Source organism: Hylobates moloch, unplaced genomic scaffold (assembly GCF_009828535.3).
Source record: "Hylobates moloch isolate HMO894 unplaced genomic scaffold, HMol_V3 SCAFFOLD_5, whole genome shotgun sequence".
Taxonomy (NCBI): domain Eukaryota; kingdom Metazoa; phylum Chordata; class Mammalia; order Primates; family Hylobatidae; genus Hylobates; species Hylobates moloch.
In genome coordinates this window covers 100,951,538-100,968,721 of record NW_026652280.1, presented here as the reverse complement: position 1 = coordinate 100,968,721, position 17,184 = coordinate 100,951,538, and the positions used below count along the sequence as shown (strand labels likewise).

The 17,184-nt window shown below is 52.4% G+C and overlaps 1 protein-coding gene and 1 non-coding gene across 2 annotated transcripts; both read left to right on the top strand.

The window, feature by feature from the left end:
- The first annotated feature begins 196 nt into the window (after positions 1–196).
- Positions 197–15,553, top strand: LOC116469361 (phospholipid-transporting ATPase ID-like). Its single transcript, XM_032154436.2, has 12 exons — positions 197–441; positions 2,809–2,876; positions 5,099–5,157; positions 5,518–5,631; positions 5,751–5,849; positions 6,147–6,208; positions 6,310–6,382; positions 6,659–6,729; positions 7,323–7,402; positions 8,823–8,981; positions 9,219–9,307; positions 12,053–15,553. The coding sequence occupies exons 2-12, from the start codon at positions 2,846–2,848 to the stop codon at positions 12,371–12,373; spliced, it is 1,158 nt and encodes a 385-aa protein (XP_032010327.1). The 5' UTR covers positions 197–441; positions 2,809–2,845; the 3' UTR covers positions 12,374–15,553.
- On the top strand, positions 13,453–13,511 carry LOC116470023 (U7 small nuclear RNA). The gene has a single exon (XR_004248460.1). It is a non-coding gene; the product is annotated as a U7 small nuclear RNA (small nuclear RNA).
- Positions 15,554–17,184: the final 1,631 nt, after the last annotated feature.

The window sequence follows — 17,184 nt, the reverse complement described above, 5'->3', positions numbered from 1 at the left end:
TTTTGCAGAGAAGGCAGTGTTCCTCTATTCCTTTCTTCCGAATTAAAAATGCCCCTCAGAGCGATCTAGCCTCTCGAATTGTTTTTTCTTTTAAGATGCGGATGGACGTACGTGTGGGCGGATCCCAGCCCGGCCACGCCGAGCCTCGGAAGGGCTAAGACCCTCCCAGTGCCCCGCACAAAGATGGCTGCTCCCTCCTCCCCGCTCCTTCTCCCCTCCCCAAAACCCCCTCCCGTCCCCCGGCCCCCGCCGCCGGCTCCGTCACTTCCGCCCCGTGGTGGCCGAAACTGACACAAAGTAGCGGGCCGAGGCCCGGGGGGAGCGGGGCCGCAGCTGGGGGGGCGGGAGCCCGCGGGGAGCCAAGCCGAGCGCCCCCCGCCCCAGCCCCCGGCATGGGCAGTACGGGGCCGCCGGGGCGAGCGCAGAGCGCTGAGCGCTGAGGTGAGGCGAGGCGAGGCGGGGGCGCCTGGGAGCGCGGGGCCGGGAGGGCAGAGGGAGATGCGGCCGCAGCCGCGGGGCTGGAGGGGCCGGGGAGCGGGTGTAGACTGGGGAGCACCGGAGGCCGAGAGTCGGGAGCTGCGGCCAGACGGGGCGGGGGTGGCGGCCGACTGGAGAGGAGGGGCTGTCGGGTGCCCGGGGACGGGGCAGAGCGGGGGGGGCTGTGTGCAGGATGGGAGGATGGGGTGGAGAGCAGGAGAGCAGCGCGAGTGCCAAGGAGAAGCTTGTGCAGCCTCGGCCAGGGGAGACCCGCCCAGAGAGTTGTTGGGCGAGAGGAGTAACCAGGACCCGAGGGTTTGGTGCCTGGAGAAGGGAGTTTGGGCTGGTAGGCTTTGTCTCAGTAAGGTGGAGGTCTATGCCTGAGGAAAACTGAGGGTGTCAGGAGGGGCAGTAGCTCTGGGAGATGATAGCTCTGCCGGGAGCCCTGAGTTCTGTCCTTGGTGAGGGAAGGTGGCCCGAGCTCGTGTTGGTGGCCAGTGAGCTGGAGGCCTCGAGTTCCACTTCCTCCTGTTTCCCTGACCTGCCAGCCTGCTCTGAAAGAAGTGGCCAGCCTTTGGGGCTCTTGCTTGTACGGGAGCAGGGACCGGACCTACAGGAGGAGCTGTTTTCCTCCATGGAGCATTGCCTGCTTGCCGGGGCTGGCTATTTTTATCCCAAATGTGGCCGAGAGGGGGCTGGGGCTGGGTGACGGGGCAGGGCAACGTGGCTGATGGGCCTGACCTGCTCAGAAAACCCAGGCTGTGTGAGACTAAGAAGGAAAAGTGAGAGGGGATCCCTGTTCCCAGGTCTCTCCTCCCTTTCCCTTGGAATGATGGCCCCCCCAGAGGGGATGAGGTCTGGGGCCAAGCCTGCTTCCAGGCTCCCCAGGGTCTCAGAGGTAAAACAACTTTCCTGGTCCATATCCAGACTCCTGACTGCTGATGGCGTGTGCAGCTCCTACATTAACTCTTTCATGGGACTCAAACTCAGATCTTTAGTCTGATAGTGTTTCTTGATCCCTTCCTCCCCAAGGGCGGGGCTGCCTGTAGAACTTGTGATGCCCACTTTTGCATCCTTTAACCTCTCCCTGTGCTCCCCACCCTCCCGTGACTCATACTCAGACTGGGTGGAGACCCTGGCTGGGGGCCCTGGAGGAGGGCTTGGCATCTCTAAAATATGGATGAGGTTTTTCTTCCTGAGCCAGGCACCCTGAACTGCCATAGTTGGAGAAGGTCAGGGATGAAAAGGACTTCTGGCTTTCAGGATTGCCTGACCTGGCGTAAGGGCGGGATCTGAGCTAGCGAAAGGAGAACTGGTGTGGGTGACTGAGTCGTGGCCAGAGTCTATAATTATAGAGGTTGGCCAGACAGGCAATTAGTATCTCTTGGGACTGACAGGTTGGTGGGATGTGCCTGGTAGGCTAAAGGCAGAGGGAACCAAAGAGGATGAGGAGGTGAAAGGCCTTCCACCCAGACAAGGAAAGAGGAGGTGACTGGCTGGCAGTTTCCTTTGGGCCAGGCTGGGGAGTAAGGATGAGGCTTTGCCTTGTAAGGCCAGGCCTTGAACCTTTTAGGAGAAAGAAAAGACATGGGAAGGCGGAAGCAGGCACAGGCCTGTCTCACTGGTGCTCCTTGAGCCTGCAACCCATGCCATACTGACTGGACTAGGTTTGGGGTGGGAGGCAGGGAGGGGCAAACTCCCCACCAGGGTTGGGAAGACCCCTCTGCCAGCCCAGAAGGGTGGCTGACCCAGGCTGAGGGGAAGCTGTCTGGGGACTGTCTGTGCAGAAAGTGAGGGCCATGCCTCTAATGTGAGCTCCCCTGGAGGAGGTGATAATGGAAGCCCTAGTAATGGGGGGTGGGGATGGCAGGGAACTTATAAGCCTTTCAAGAAGGGTGGAGCCTGCCCACCCTGTTTCCTGATGCCCTGCCAGGTGTTTCCTGGCTTATGTTCCCTCCACCCCACCCTTTGGGGAAACTGCTATCTAGTAAGCACAAGCACTACTCATTGCCGCCAGAACACATGAGAGCCTCCATTGTCCCTGGGATGGATACCTTGAGAGCTGTTCCCCTTTTTTCAATATCTGGCCTCTTCTCCTTTCCCTACAGGCATGGGCTTCTGTAAAGTCTCAGCCCCCCATGTCACTCAAGGCAGGGGCATGATGGGAGGTGGTGGAGAAGTCCCCTCTTTCCCAGGGACCCATCATGGCAGTAAGAGGAGAGACTGGGAGGGCAGGGTCAGAGCTGGAGAAGGTCTTCAAAAGAGGTCTCATGAGGGGAGGGAAGGGTTATCCTCTGCTTCCTGACCTCATTCGTCTGTCACTTCTTGCAGGGTCTCCCATGGGATTGCTGGGACCTTGCTGGGTGAGATGGCACTGTGTGCAAAAAAGCGCCCCCCAGGTAAGACAGGCGAGGGGAGATCCCGGGAACCATCAAGAGTGGGTGTTGTTATGGCTCAGGGAGCAAAAGGAAAAGGGACAACTGGTATGGGTCTGAGGGAGGGTAGCTTACAGCAGCCCCTACCCAGCTTGGGGGGAGCCTAGGAAACAGAATTCTTCCGCTTGATCCCAAAGCTGGGTTATCTGCCAGGACAGCGCTGAGCCCCAGCCCCACGCCGCGAAACACCTGCGGTCTTATCTTGGGGCACCTGCAGCTCCTGCTCTCTGGCTTAGGGAGCTGTGTTCTCATCTCTGCTTGGTCCTTTCACCCGCTCCCTGCTCCCCTCGTTTTTCCATCTACCGGTCCTCCTGGTTTTTCCGCGGGCGGGGGTGTGTGTGCGTGAAAGCCGTTGCCCCCGACAACGCCGGCAGTCCGCTCACCCGCATTGGCCGGGCCCGGGGGTGGGAGGGGAGGCGGGGCTCGCGCGCCAGCTTTCGCCTACGCGGCGCGCTGGCAGGCTGCGGCTCCTGCAGTCGGGGAGCGGGCGGGGGCGGAGCCCTGGGCGTGCTCGGCGTGTCCGGGGCCACTCAGCGCACGCTGGCATCCGCCGGGGGGAATGGGGGGCGGCGGCGGCGGCGCAGCTGAGCTCGCGGTGTCCCCGAGCGCCGGCGGCCGGGAGGATGGCCTGGGCTGCGGGTGGGGCGCGCGCCCGACGGCCGGGGCTCCCCTCTGAGCGGCCGCGGCTCCTGCACCTCCCCGGGGGGCCGTCCCATCGATGCCGCTAAGGCCAAGGACATATAGACGGTCTGCCCTCCCCCACTCAAACCGGGATCATGACGGTCCCCAAGGAGATGCCCGAGAAGTGGGCCCGGACCCAGGCGCCTCCCTCTTGGAGCCGAAAGAAGCCCTCTTGGGGGACAGGTAACGGGAGGCAGAGCCTGGCAGCTCTCCCGCACCCATTATTTCCCCCCTCCAATCCCTACATTCACTTGTCCCCAGCCTCCCCCTACCTCCCCTGATCCTCTTTCCAGACCCAGACATCCTGGCTCCGAAGGATCCAGTCCCTACCTTCTTCCTTTGCATGGTCTTTGGTGATTGCGCAGGGGACTCGGCACAAGGGAGCCCCTCTAGGGAAGTTTATGGGAGTGAAATGGCTTGGTAGGCAGGGGGCACTGTGGCCTGGGGTTTTGTTACTGCAGTGTGCGCTGCAGGGGTCCTGGGGTGTGTAGAAAGGGGCCTGGAATGCTGTCTTTGGCTCCTGGACTGGCTTAAGGCATTAGGTTTGCTGCCTAACCAAGTTACCCCTTTTTGCAGCATGAGGTCATGGTGACCCCCAGGGAGATGGGCTGGGGAATCTATTATAGGACAGCTCCTTATTCTGGGACATGAATTTGGTGCCTGCAGTCCCAGACCTGCAGAGGTTTCGGATAGGTTTAGCTAGATAGGTGTCACTAACTGAGTGACAAATGAGCCCTTTAAAGCTAAATGTGTGCAGATGGTACAAGGAAGGTCCAGTTAGAGAGCAATTGTTTCAATTACATTTCATTCCTCCCTCCTCTATCTCTATCTCAGTCTGCATGACCTATATCCCTGAAACGCCCCCCCACACACCTTTTTCTACTTGAAGATGAGCTTTGAAATAAGGTGATGTCATTGTGGGCCAGTCAGAAGCAGCTGCTGGTGACATGTGACAAGCAGAGGCTCCTGTAGGGGGGACTGCACGTGGGGCTGGGATGCTGCCGCAGAGCAGCTCCAGGGCACAGTGAACCTCCTTCTTGCCACCTACCCCACCCTCCAAATAAGGGAGAGAGTGGTACCGCGACTAGATCTGCAGTGGTCCCCAGGGGGAAGGAAGCTTTGCGTTTTCAGCGCTACTCCTTGATTATGACGATGTATGCATTAATAATAGCAGCAAAAGGGGCTAGGGAATCCCAGGACTGTCAGTGGCTCAGATTCCTCTGGAGTGGGGGTGGGGGAGACAAACTGGGTGCTTCCAGTGGAAGACCTTGAAGGTTGGTGGTGAGGAAAAGAGAACATGTCCTGTCCTGTGAATGTAACCTGGAGAGCCGTGTGGTCAGGCTGCTGGTGAGAGGTGGACTGGAGGGAAGAATTTGATGACCCCCTCAGTTGTGGAGCTAACTCCTTAAAATGATATTCTGTGGAAAAAAACAGGGAACCCCCCAACAAAGTGTTGGTCGAGACCTCAGTTTGCTCCTCCTGACTGCAGCATCATTTTGTTGCAGAAGAAGAAAGGAGGGCGCGGGCTAATGACCGAGAATACAATGAGAAATTCCAGTATGCGGTAAGTGACTCTAGACCACCTGTTCCCTCTCTCTGTTTGGAGAGGGGAAAGGGGCAAGGACAACCTACTGTTGGGACTGAGGGCTGCCTGGAAAGAGTGCTTGGGGGAGGGGAAGCAACCTCCTCAGCCACTCTCCATCTGCTATCGTGCTGAATTTTTCATGCCTTCACCTGTCAGTGAAGCAGAATACATTGAACCCCTTGAGACTCCCTTCTCTCCTCCTCTTTCCCCCTCCCACAACTGTGTTTGCTGGCTTTTGGAGTAGAGGTCTGGGGAAGTATAAAGATGGGGGAGGCAGCCTCAGTCTGGTTCTGGGTTGGGACTGGAGGCTGCTCATTATCTTCTCTCCTACTGCCATAGAGTAACTGCATCAAGACCTCCAAGTACAATATTCTCACCTTCCTGCCTGTCAACCTCTTTGAGCAGTTCCAGGAAGTTGCCAACACTTACTTCCTGTTCCTCCTCATTCTGCAGGTAGGTGACCCATAGTAGATTTTTTGCAGCTCCCCAAATTGAATAAAGCCAAGGAAGAGGAAAGGGAATGAAGGCATCAGATGGGGCCTCAGAGGCATACTTCTCTTTCTTTTTTTCAGTTGATCCCACAGATCTCTTCCCTGTCCTGGTTCACCACCATTGTGCCTTTGGTTCTTGTCCTCACCATCACAGCTGTTAAAGATGCCACTGATGACTATGTGAGTTGTTTTCATTCCTCTATTTTGTCCCAGTCACCCACCCCTACTCCCAGCCCCACCCCCAACTCACAGCCACCTTCATCCAGCACAATTTCTTGGTGACCTTGACATCCCTTACCCGGTCCAGCTAGATCCATGATGTCTTTTTGCTGAGCGTGGGGAGAGGGAATCAGGGAGTGAATTGGTTTGTGATGGGGTGTGTATGAGGCGTTAACCAGCATGCTCTGAGTTCTACTGATCAATGAATTCCTTCCAGGCGGGGGAAGGTGTCTTACCTTTCAGTTTTCTTCTTTTCAGTTCCGCCACAAGAGTGATAACCAGGTGAATAACCGCCAGTCTCAGGTGCTGATCAATGGAATGTGAGTGCCTGTTGGAGACAAGAGCTCTGGGGAGGAAGGGGCGTCCCTTAGGAACCTCTTTAGCTCCTGACAGCCTCTCCACTGTCTTCTCGTTGCCTCAGCCTCCAGCAGGAGCAGTGGATGAATGTCTGTGTTGGTGATATTATCAAGCTAGAAAATAACCAGTTTGTGGCGGTAAGGGACAGGGTGCCCCTCTAGGCCTGTAGGGTTCTTCCTCTTCTTTGTGAGAAAAGGATGAATCTTTCCTGATTTACTGTTGCCTCTTAAACACCCATGACAGGAAACTTTCTCACACCAGGGGCTTCTGTGGCATGCTGATTTGCCTGGGACTAGCCATTTATGCACCTGGAACTAAGCAAACCAAGAATGCTTAGTGGAAGGAGCCACCATTACAGCCCACTGGGGGTGGAGGTTTGCATATTCGGACTTCTCATTAGTTTTTCTCTCTAGGCGGATCTCCTCCTCCTTTCCAGCAGTGAGCCCCATGGGCTGTGCTACATAGAGACAGCAGAACTTGATGGGTAAGTGGCATGCTCAGTGTCAGCCCTCTCCTTCTGTCTCTTTGGAGGTAAAAAGATTGTCTTTGAATGAGGTTCTCAGGCCTGGGCTCTGTCTGAATTTGGAAAAATTAGGGGTAAGAAAGGCTTTGGATGGGATGTGTGAAGTGTTATTCAACCAGTATTTGCTGGGCTGAGCAGTTATGCACCATGCTTAGGTGTCACCAGGTAGAATTTAGAGGATGGGGAAAGGTGGGCATGGTGACTCACTCCTGTAAATCCCAGCGCTTTGGGAGGCCAATGTGGGAGGATTGCTTGAGGCCAGGAGTTTGAGACCAGCTTGGGCAAGATGGTGAGACCTCATCTCTACAAAACAAACAAACAAAAAATTTAAAAAGTTTAAAAATTAGCTGGGTATGGTGGTTTTAATGCCTGTAATCCCAGCCACTTGGGAGGCTGAGGCGGGAGGATTGTTTGAGCCCAGGAGTTCGAGGCTTTAGTGAGCTATGTTTGTGCGACTGCACTCCAGCCTGGGCAGCAGAGCGAGACCCCATCTGTGAAAAAAAACATTTAGAGGATGAGGAGGGAGCTGGGACTCAGGGATACTGTCCTTCCAGCGAGACCAACATGAAAGTACGTCAGGCGATTCCAGTCACCTCAGAATTGGGAGACATCAATAAGCTTGCCAAGTTTGATGGTGAGTAATTTTGGAGGAGCAGCCTGAAGGTAGAGGAGGGGGGTTGGGTTTTGTTTGGGGGCGTTAAATTATACCTTTTCCTTTGGGCTTTTTGTTGTTATTATGCAACTCCCTGGACTGTTTGGGGGAGGTGAGTGTTCGTAATGTCATGTGGCTGCCTCTTGGTTTTTGAGTTGATAATTATTTCAAGGGAACTTTGTGGCTGATAGCTCCCCACTTGCTATGCATGTTGAGAGAAATTCAGATTATTCTTTTAGCTTATTAGCTCAGAATAATAATATATGTTCCTTATAAGACAAACCATACAGAGTGTATAAGAAAAAGTGAATAGAGGTCGGTACCATGGCTCACGCCTGTAATCCCAGCACTTTGGGAGGCCGAGGTGGGCGGATTGCTTGAGGCCAGGAGTTCGAGACCAGTCTGGTCAACATGGTGAAACCCTGTCTCTATTAAAAATACAAAAATTATTAGCTGGGCATGGTGCTGCGTGCCTGTAATCCCAGCTATTCAGGAAGCTGAGGCAGGTGAATCGCTTGAACCTGGGAGGCGGAGGTTGCAGGGAGGAGGAGGTTGCAGTGAGCTAAGATCGTGCCACTGCACTCCAGCCTGGGTTACAAGAGCGAAACTCCATCTCAAAAAGAAAAAAAATACAAAAATTAGCCGGGCGTCATGGCATGCATCTGTAGTCCCAGCTACTTGAGAGGCTGAGGCATGAGAGTTGCTTGAACCTGGGAGGTGGAGGTTGCAGTGAGCCGAGATCGCGCCACTGCATTCCAGCCTGGGCAATACAGTGAGACTCTGTCTTTTAAAAAAAAAAAAAAAAAAAAAAAAAAAGAAAGAAAATAGCTCTTCCTTCCTCTTCTACCCTGCTGAGGTAGCCACATTAATTGACAGTCAGTGTGTGCTCATCACACTTTTCATATGTTTGTACAAACAAATATTAGGTCATGCTGCTGCTTTTTTTTTTTTTTTTTTTTAAGTACTCTTGCCCAGGTTGGAGTGCAGTGGTGCGATCTCGGCTCACTGCAACCTCTATCTCCCAGGTTCAAGCGATCCTCATGCCTCAGCCTCCCGAGTAGCTAGAATTACAGGTGCCCACCACCATGCCCGGCTAATTTTTGTATTTTTAGTAGAGACAGGGTTTTGCCATATTGGCCAAGCTGGTCTCAAACTCCTGACCTCAGGTGATCCACCCGCCTCAGCCTCCCAAAGTGCTGGGATTACAGGCATGAGCCACCGCGCCTGGCCTGCTTCATTATTTTCCTGAAGAGTTGCATCAGCTCACACTCCTCCCAGCAGCATATGGATGGGCCCTTGCCCTTGCATCCTCTTCCCTCAGCTCATTTTCTCTTTGTTGTATTGTCTTGTGGTCAGGCTGTAGACTGGACCTTGAGCAGTGGAATTCTTGTCTCCTGTTCAGGTGAAGTGATCTGTGAACCTCCCAACAACAAACTAGACAAATTCAGCGGAACCCTCTACTGGAAGGAAAACAAGTTCCCCCTGAGCAACCAGAACATGCTGCTGCGGGGCTGTGTGCTGCGAAACACCGAGTGGTGCTTCGGGCTGGTCATCTTTGCAGGTGAGCCTCCTAGCATCCAGAGAAAGAAGGGTAAGAGTGACTCAGCCAGCCCTCCCTCAGGAGTATGGGGTGAGGTGGGAGAATACCTAAGGTAAGAAACCTCCAGCTGTGTATATAGGCCTCTTATCCAGCCAGTATCTCTATTCCACCCTGGTGTCCTGCAGTCTGGGGATCAGGGCAGAAGCCCAGAGGCAGATGTGTTATTTGGCTTTCCCAGCCCTTCCCATTCTTTTCCAGGTCCCGACACTAAGCTGATGCAAAACAGCGGCAGAACAAAGTTCAAAAGAACGAGTATTGATCGCCTAATGAATACCCTGGTGCTCTGGGTGAGGCGCCCCACATCTGGTTCCCTGCCTCTGCCCTCTGCTTCTCCCTGGGTGCTCCTTTTCCTTTCCTCTCTCTTCTTTGGTCAGTAGGCTTCAGGTTTGGCTTTAAAGCCACTAGCAGGTCAGCTACACAAAGGCAGTGTTTATTTTAGGCTCCTTTTAGTTGGAAGATGTTATTTAAAAAAACTTTAGGAACGTGCATGAATCAACAACTTAAAGCTGAAACAAATCATCCCTTCTGATTCCAGTTATGATGATGACTTTGTGAAGCATGTGACCTTCTGTTTGCTTTTGCCAGGGACAAGGAGGCCTTCATGGGGATGGAGAGGGAATTAAAAGAAAAATTTCCATTTGGAAGAGGTTGGCAGGGTCTTTTCCCCCCAACTTTTAAGAACGAAGGATCCCAAAGGAAAAGTTTCTGTTTTAGTTTTTGGCAGTTCTTGAATCCTTCTCTTGTTTAGCTAGAAATCTGAGCTCCTTGTTGGGCTCTCCTCCCCTTCCTGTGCCCCGACTGTCTGCCGCCTGCCCCCCACATGCCAGCTTGTGAAGGCTGGGGCTAGCCTCTGGTGAGCTTGTTTCCGCCCTGGCTTTAAAGGGTGTGCGGAAACCCAGCCTGGTGGGCGAGGTTGTCTATCACATAAGGGCTCCTGTCGCCCCCTGGTGGTCATTGGGCACCAATCTCCTATTTTGTTTCAAAGCCTAAACAGTGGAGGCAGCTTTGGAAATAGATGTAGGAAATTGGACAGTGGTCTGGTTTTTTACCAGTCTCTCCAGAGACTCCAAAATTTATAAGACTTTTGACTAATCAAGAAATCTAGACCAGGAGTGGTGGCTCACACCTGTAATCCCAGCACTTTGGGAGGCTGAGGTGGGAGGATCATTTGAGCCTAGGAGTTTGAAAACAGCCTGGACACCATAGTGAGACCCTGTCTTTAGAAAAAATTGAAAAATTAGCCAGGTTTGGTGGCATGCACCTGTGGTCCCAGTTACTCTGGAGGCTGAGGCGGGGGGATTGCTTGGCCTGGGAGATTGAGGCTGCATTGAGCTAGGATCATGCCACTGCACTCCAGCCTGGGCAACAAAGCAAGACCCTGTTTCAAAAAAGAAATCTATGTTTATGAAGATACAGTTTGTTTCCCAAGTTTAAAAAAAAAGGCAATCTCGGCCAGGCGCAGTGGCTCATGCCTGTAATCCCAGCACTTTGGGAGGCCGAGCTGGGTGGATCACGAGGTCAATAGATCAAGACCATCCTGGCCAACATGGTGAAACTCCGTCTCTACTAAAAATACAAAAAAATAGCCGGGCGTGGTGGCAGGCACCTGTAGTCCCAGCTACTCGGGAGGCTGAGGCAGGAGAATGGCGTGAACCTGGGAGGTGGAGCTTGCAGTGAGTTGAGATCGCGCCACTGCACTCCAGCCTCAGCGACAGAGCAAGACTCTGTCTCAAAAAAAAAAAAAAAGGCCATCTATGTGAGATAGTGAACATTACCGTGGCTTGGCATTTTTGTTGGCTTGTGGAGGACTAGCCCAGGTGAATAGATGATTTACAGTAAGTTTTCTGGTATGTTAAAAGTAGCTCATCCCCACTCTTACCAACTTTGAGGACTCTGGAAGGTTTCAAGGTGCCAGATTGAGAGCTAATCAACTATTTCAGGTTCTTCATCATATAGATGAAATAATGGTCAGACAGAAGGCCACATGATAATTGGTGACAGACTAGAACCTGTCACCAGTTCTGAGCTTTTTCCACTAGAGCAGTGGTGTCCAATATTTTGGCATCCCTGGGCCACACTGGAAGAAGAATTGTCTTGGGCCACACATAAAATACACTAATATTAACAATAGCTGATGAGCTTAGAAAAAAAAATTGCAAAAAAAATCTCATAAATCTTTTTTTTTTTTTGAGACGGAGTCTCACTCTGTCACTAGGCTGGAGTATAGTGCAATGGCATGATCTCGGCTCACTGCAACCTCCGCCTCTCGGGTTCACATGATTCTCCTGCCTCAGCCTCCCTAGTAGCTGGGATTACAGGTGCCCGCCACCACACCTGGCTAATTTTTTTGTATTTTTAGTAGAGATTAGAGACGGGGTTTCACCATGTTGGCCAGACTGGTCTCGAACTCCTGACCTCATGATCTGCCCGCCTTGGCCTCCCAAAGTGCTGGGATTATAGTCGTGAGTCACTGCACCTGGCCATTTTTTTTTTTTTTTTTTTTGAGACAAGTTCTCGCTCTGTTGCCCAGGCTGGGATGCAATGGCACCATCTTGGCTCACTGCAACGTCCGCCTCCCGGGTTCAAGCAATTCTCATGCCTTGGACTCCTGAGTAGCTGAGACTACAGGCAAGTGCCACCAGGCCTGGCTAATTTTTTTTATGTTTTTAGTAGAGACGGGGTTTCACCATGTTGGCCAGGCTGGTCTCAAACTCCTGACCCGAGGTGATCCATCCACCTCAACCTCCCAAAATGCTGGGATTACAGGCTTGAGCCACTGAGCCTAGCCCATAATAGTTTTTTTTTAAATTATTTTTCATTTAACATTCAGCTGTTACCAAAATCTCCTAGTGTTTTAAGAAAGTTTATGAATCTGTGTTGGGCCACATGTAGCCCAGAGACCACGGGTTGGACAAGCTTGCACTAGAGCATCTGAGCTTTTGACGGCTCAAGGAATGAATACATGACAGATGCACTTGGTTTTGAGGGCTTCCTACATGTCAGCCTCACCTGTGCTTCTCATTCCTCCCCAGATTTTTGGATTCCTGATTTGCATGGGGGTGATCCTGGCCATTGGCAATGCCATCTGGGAGCACGAGGTGGGGACGCGCTTCCAGGTCTACCTGCCGTGGGATGAGGCAGTGGACAGTGCCTTCTTCTCTGGCTTCCTCTCCTTCTGGTCCTACATCATCATCCTCAACACCGTTGTGCCCATTTCACTCTATGTCAGGTATGTGCCTTCTCTGACCTGGGGTCTCTCCAGGGAGTCAGGTGGTCCCATAGAACTTTTCTTTTCTATGAAGTCCTTGAGAAGTAACTTGAAGTCCTCTTCTTCCTGTACTGTAAACATTTGATGTTATCTGTTTATCTTTGTGGGCAGAGCAAACTTTTTACCACAGTTTCCTGGTACTTGGGACTGTATTAGAGAAAAAAAAAATTGATTTATTCAGCACCTATTTATTACATGCCTACTGTGTACAAAGAAGTGTGCTAGGTGCCATCACAAATAAAAGATGAATTAGGAATGGATCTCCTTCCTTGTAGGAGCTTACGTCTAGTAAAGGAAGGAAAATCTAAACACATTATAAAACAAAATAGGAACCAGTGCTGTAGAATTCGACCTAGAGTCTTCTGTGTGAAGCATGGGGATACAGAGATGTATAAGGTGGCCTCTGCCTTCAGCAGCAGCAGATGGATGGGTCGAGGAGGGGAGATCTGGACAGTGTCAGACTGAGATACCATGTGGGAGGCACAGGGTGCCCGGGGGCTGGGAGAGTGTCGCTCCCTAAGCAGGTAGGCAGGGAAGGAGAGATGGCATTTGCTCTGGGCTTTGAGTGGTGACTGGGCTGGGTGAAGGTGGAGCCACAATGGAGAGGAGGATGAGAGGGCTGGAAGCAAAGGTGTGGAGATGGGAGCCTGGGAATGGCCTATGGAAATAGTTGGCCAGGGTCTTGGGCCAAGAGCAAGAGCTGGAAACATAGCTTGCTCCTGATTGTGGAGGCTTTTGAATATTTGCCTGAGGACTTTGTACTTACTAACCATTAAAAGTTATTGAAGAGATTGGGCACGGTGGCTCACACCTGTAATCCCAGCACTTTGGGAGGCCAAGGTGGGCAGATCACAAGGTCAGGAATTAGAGGCCAGCCTGGCCAACATGTTGAAACCCCGTCTCTACTAAAAATACAAAAATTAGCCAGGTGTGGTGGCGGGTGCCTGTAATCCCAGCTACTCGGGAGGCTGAGGTAGGAGAATCGCTTGAAACCAGAAGGTGGAGGTAGTAGTGAGCCAAGATCACGCCACTGCACTCTAGCCTGGGCAACAAAAGTGAAACTCTGTCTCAAAAAACAAAACAAAACAAACAAACAAACAAACAAATAAAAAAGTTTTTGAAGAAAGTCAAAAGAATGTACTCTGTATTCTAAAAATGCATTCTAAGTGTTACAGCTCTTTTAGAATTTGTCTAGCAGCTTTTCCGGTTTTCACCGGAACCCCTCCCCCACAAAAAGAAAAAAATGCATTCTAAAAAAAATCTAAAGAATGCTTTAGGAAGTATTGACTGGCAGTAGTGTACAGCATGAATAGGATCAAGGCGACATCTAGGATGTTTGAGGTAAAGAGAATGTTAGCAGGGACAGGCCAGTGAGAATGAAGGGGAGGAGGAGGAAGAGGAGGCAGGAAGAATGGCCAGGGCAAAGGAACTTTCTTGCTTAGTGCCTTGCACTTGAGATAAGGGAACCTGTGACATTTTTAAGGAAATGTTTTATGGAGGTGCTGAAAACTTGTCCTGTCTCCCATCTTTTGTTCGTACAGATTCCCCACTAGCCCTCAACTCTCTCCCAGCCCCCAGTCTTACTGCTGGTGATAATAAATAGAAGATACAGCATTCTGTGCTGAGGGAATACAGTTTAGGCTTTTCCAGAGTGTGAAGAGGAGAGTCGGAAGGTTCTGGGTTTAGTTCTGCCTCCTCACTGGCCATGTGACCTCAGGAAAATCCACGGTCACTCAGGGCCTCACTTGGTCTTAGTTTTCCCACGTGAAACAGAAACAGGAGTACTTGTCTCACCTTTTAATAGGATGTCGTGATGTAAGATATTGGCTTAGAAGATACATTTTAAACTTAAATGACTGTACAGTTACTGGGTGGTAGCCTGCTCATCGTGACTGTTGCCACTCCCTTCTGCATTACTATTTAAATGCCTTTGTGCTTACAACCTAATTTTGTTTTCCCACCCTATGGGCTTTGCTATCTGTGTTTTGTATCTCAGTTCACTTGAAGCCCTTGGGAGCAGCTAAAGCAGTTTTCTTTCTGAGTCTCATCAGGTCACAGTGTGTATGTTTCGGGGAGGCTGAGAGGGGGTTGAAGAGCTGTGTGAGGAAAAGGCCCTTTGGAATGTGAAGACATTCCCATTTGCCTGGTAATGGGATCCTGATAGGAGCCTTAGTCAGGTAGGAAGCAGGGCTCCGGATATGACCCCATTGCTCGGCTGCACTGGACCTAAACATGGCCCTTTCTGGAAATGCTAACAGTGCATATGATTAGCAAAGAAGAGGATACGAACAGACCTGGAGATGTTAAAGGCACTAAAGTGGCCGGGCACAGTGGCTGTCGCCTGTAATCCCAGCACTTTGGGCGGTGGAGGCGGGAGGATCTCTTGAGTTCAGGAATTCAAGACCAGTGTGGGCAACACAGCGAGATCCCATCTCTACAAAAAATGAAAATTAGCCAGGTGTGGTGGCATGCACCTGTAGTCCCAGCTACTAGGGAGGCTGAGGTGGGAGGATTGCTTGAGCCCAGGTGTTTGAGGCTACAGTGAGCTATGATTACACTACTGCACTCCAGCTTGGGTGACAGAGACCCTAGCTCAAAAAACAAACGAGCAAACAACAACTACCACAAAGCGCTGTGCCATTGTGAAGTGGTGGTGTTCTGCAGATGCCCAGGGCCCTCTCCCTCTGGAGTCAGCACTTCAGCCCTGCCCCGTGTTCAGAATCAGGGATGTAGCACCCCAAGCCCAGGGTGGAAGGAGCACACCCACCCTGTGCTGGGACAGTGACGAGTGGGCTTCAAGCCTTCTCCATTTCCCTTCCCCGGTGCCGCCCCTCTTTGAGGTGGCATCTGTGTTGCTGTGGCATGCACAGCACCCTCATTATTTCTCTCTCTCTTTTCTCTCCCCTCCCTCTGGCACTTTCTCTTGTTTTTCTCTGCATGGTTTCTGTATTATTAGTCCTGAGGTAAGAACTGGCCGGGTGCCTTGTCTACAGCCCCTTCTACTCCTTTGCTGTCTGTCCTGCCCACCCAGGCCCTTTGCACCTTCTTGTCTGGAGAGCGTCAGGAGGGTCGGGTCGGGGCATTCCTCTGCTGGCTGTGTGCGGCCGGCTCCACCTTCAGGCTCTCCTTGCCCTTTCCCACCCAGGTTTCTGTGCCCAGGTGTCTTCTCTGTTCTCGTCTCTCCCCAGGCGGAGGGCCTGCAGCGAAGGCCCATGTGGGTGGGGCACCTCCTCCCCTTCCCGACCCAAGCCTCACCTCTTGTCCCCTGTGCAGTGTGGAGGTCATCCGTCTGGGCCACAGCTACTTCATCAACTGGGATAAGAAGATGTTCTGCATGAAGAAGCGGACGCCTGCAGAAGCCCGCACCACCACCCTAAACGAGGAGCTGGGCCAGGTGGAGTACATCTTCTCCGACAAGACGGGCACCCTCACCCAGAACATCATGTTTTTCAACAAGTGCTCCATCAATGGCCGTAGCTATGGTATGGTGGCACCACTGGGGACTGGGGGCTTGCACCTCGCCTGGAAGGACCGTGGAACTGGGGCCCCAGTTTCCTTAACATTGTTTTTTTCTTCCTTCCTAGTTGGGTCTGAGGGGCCTGGAAAGGGTCCATCCTGGCCAGGCAAGGTGGCTCATGCCTATAGTCATAGCACTTTGGGAGGCTGAGGTGGGAGGATTGCTTGAGCTCAGGAGTGCGACACCAGCCTGGGCAACATAGTAAGACCACATCCCTACAAAAAATTTAAAAATTAGCCAGGTGTGATGGCATTCACCTGTGGTCTCAGCTGAGCTGGGAGGATCACTTGAGCCTGGGAGGTCAAGGCTTCAGTGAGCCATGATCTTCCACTGCACCCCAGCCTGGGCGACAGAATGAGGCCCTGTCTCTCGAGAAAAACTCACACACAAAAAAGAGGTCCATTCTGTGTCCCATGTCAAGAAGCAGATCCCGGCTGGGCGCAGTGGCTCACGCCTGTAATCCCAGCACTTTGGGAGGCTGAGGCGGGTGGATCACCTGAGGTCAAGTGTTCGAGACCAGCCTGGCCAACATGGTGAAACCCCGTCTCTACTAAAAATACAAAAATTAGCTGGGCATGTTGGCAGGTGCCTGTAATCCCAGCTACTCGGGGGGCTGAGGCAGGAGAGTTGCTTGAACCCAGGAGGTGGAGGTTGCAGTGAGCCGAGTTTGCGCCATTGTACTCCAGCCTGGGTGACAAGAGTGAAATTCTATCAAAAAAAAAAAAAATTAGATTCTGAGAGTCCTCCCCTTGTCCTCTCCTGATGCCCTGACCCTGGTCTCAGCTCCAGGAATTAGGGGAGCTCCCTGGCTGTTCGAAGTGAGACACTGGCCTCTGGGCATCCTGGCCAGGCGGAAGCCTGCTAGACTCTCCCCTCTTGCTGCTCAGGGTCCTTGTGAGTCTGTGGAATGTGGCTGTGGTTGGACTTCCCAGTGTGGCCCATGGCTGTGCTGCTGGGATGGCCTGGGGCAGCATGTGGGGCTGACTTTTATGCAGAGTGTGGACCCCTCTTGTAACTGCTTTCTGTACTGACTGATGCCTTTCAGTCACTGTCTGAGCCTTGTCTGCTGCTCAGGTCTAATGGGTGCAAGGAGGCCTGGGAGGTGTGGAATTCGAGCTGCCCTGAGGGGAGTGCCACCTAGGGTGGAGACAGGGATGGTGAGCAGTGGGTGCCGGGGCTCTTTCATGGCCAGGCCTTGGGGTTCTGGGATCTAGGGTGCCTGCTGCCTCCTATTCCGCGAGTCAGCAATGTGACTGAGTGACTCACACTGTGACAGCTGCTCAGCGATTAGGGTTGAGGGGCTCAGTGCCTGCAGGGATTCTGCATTGGAGGTGTTTTTCCATGCTCTGGAGCTCTCTGGCTCTGACATTGCTTCTTTT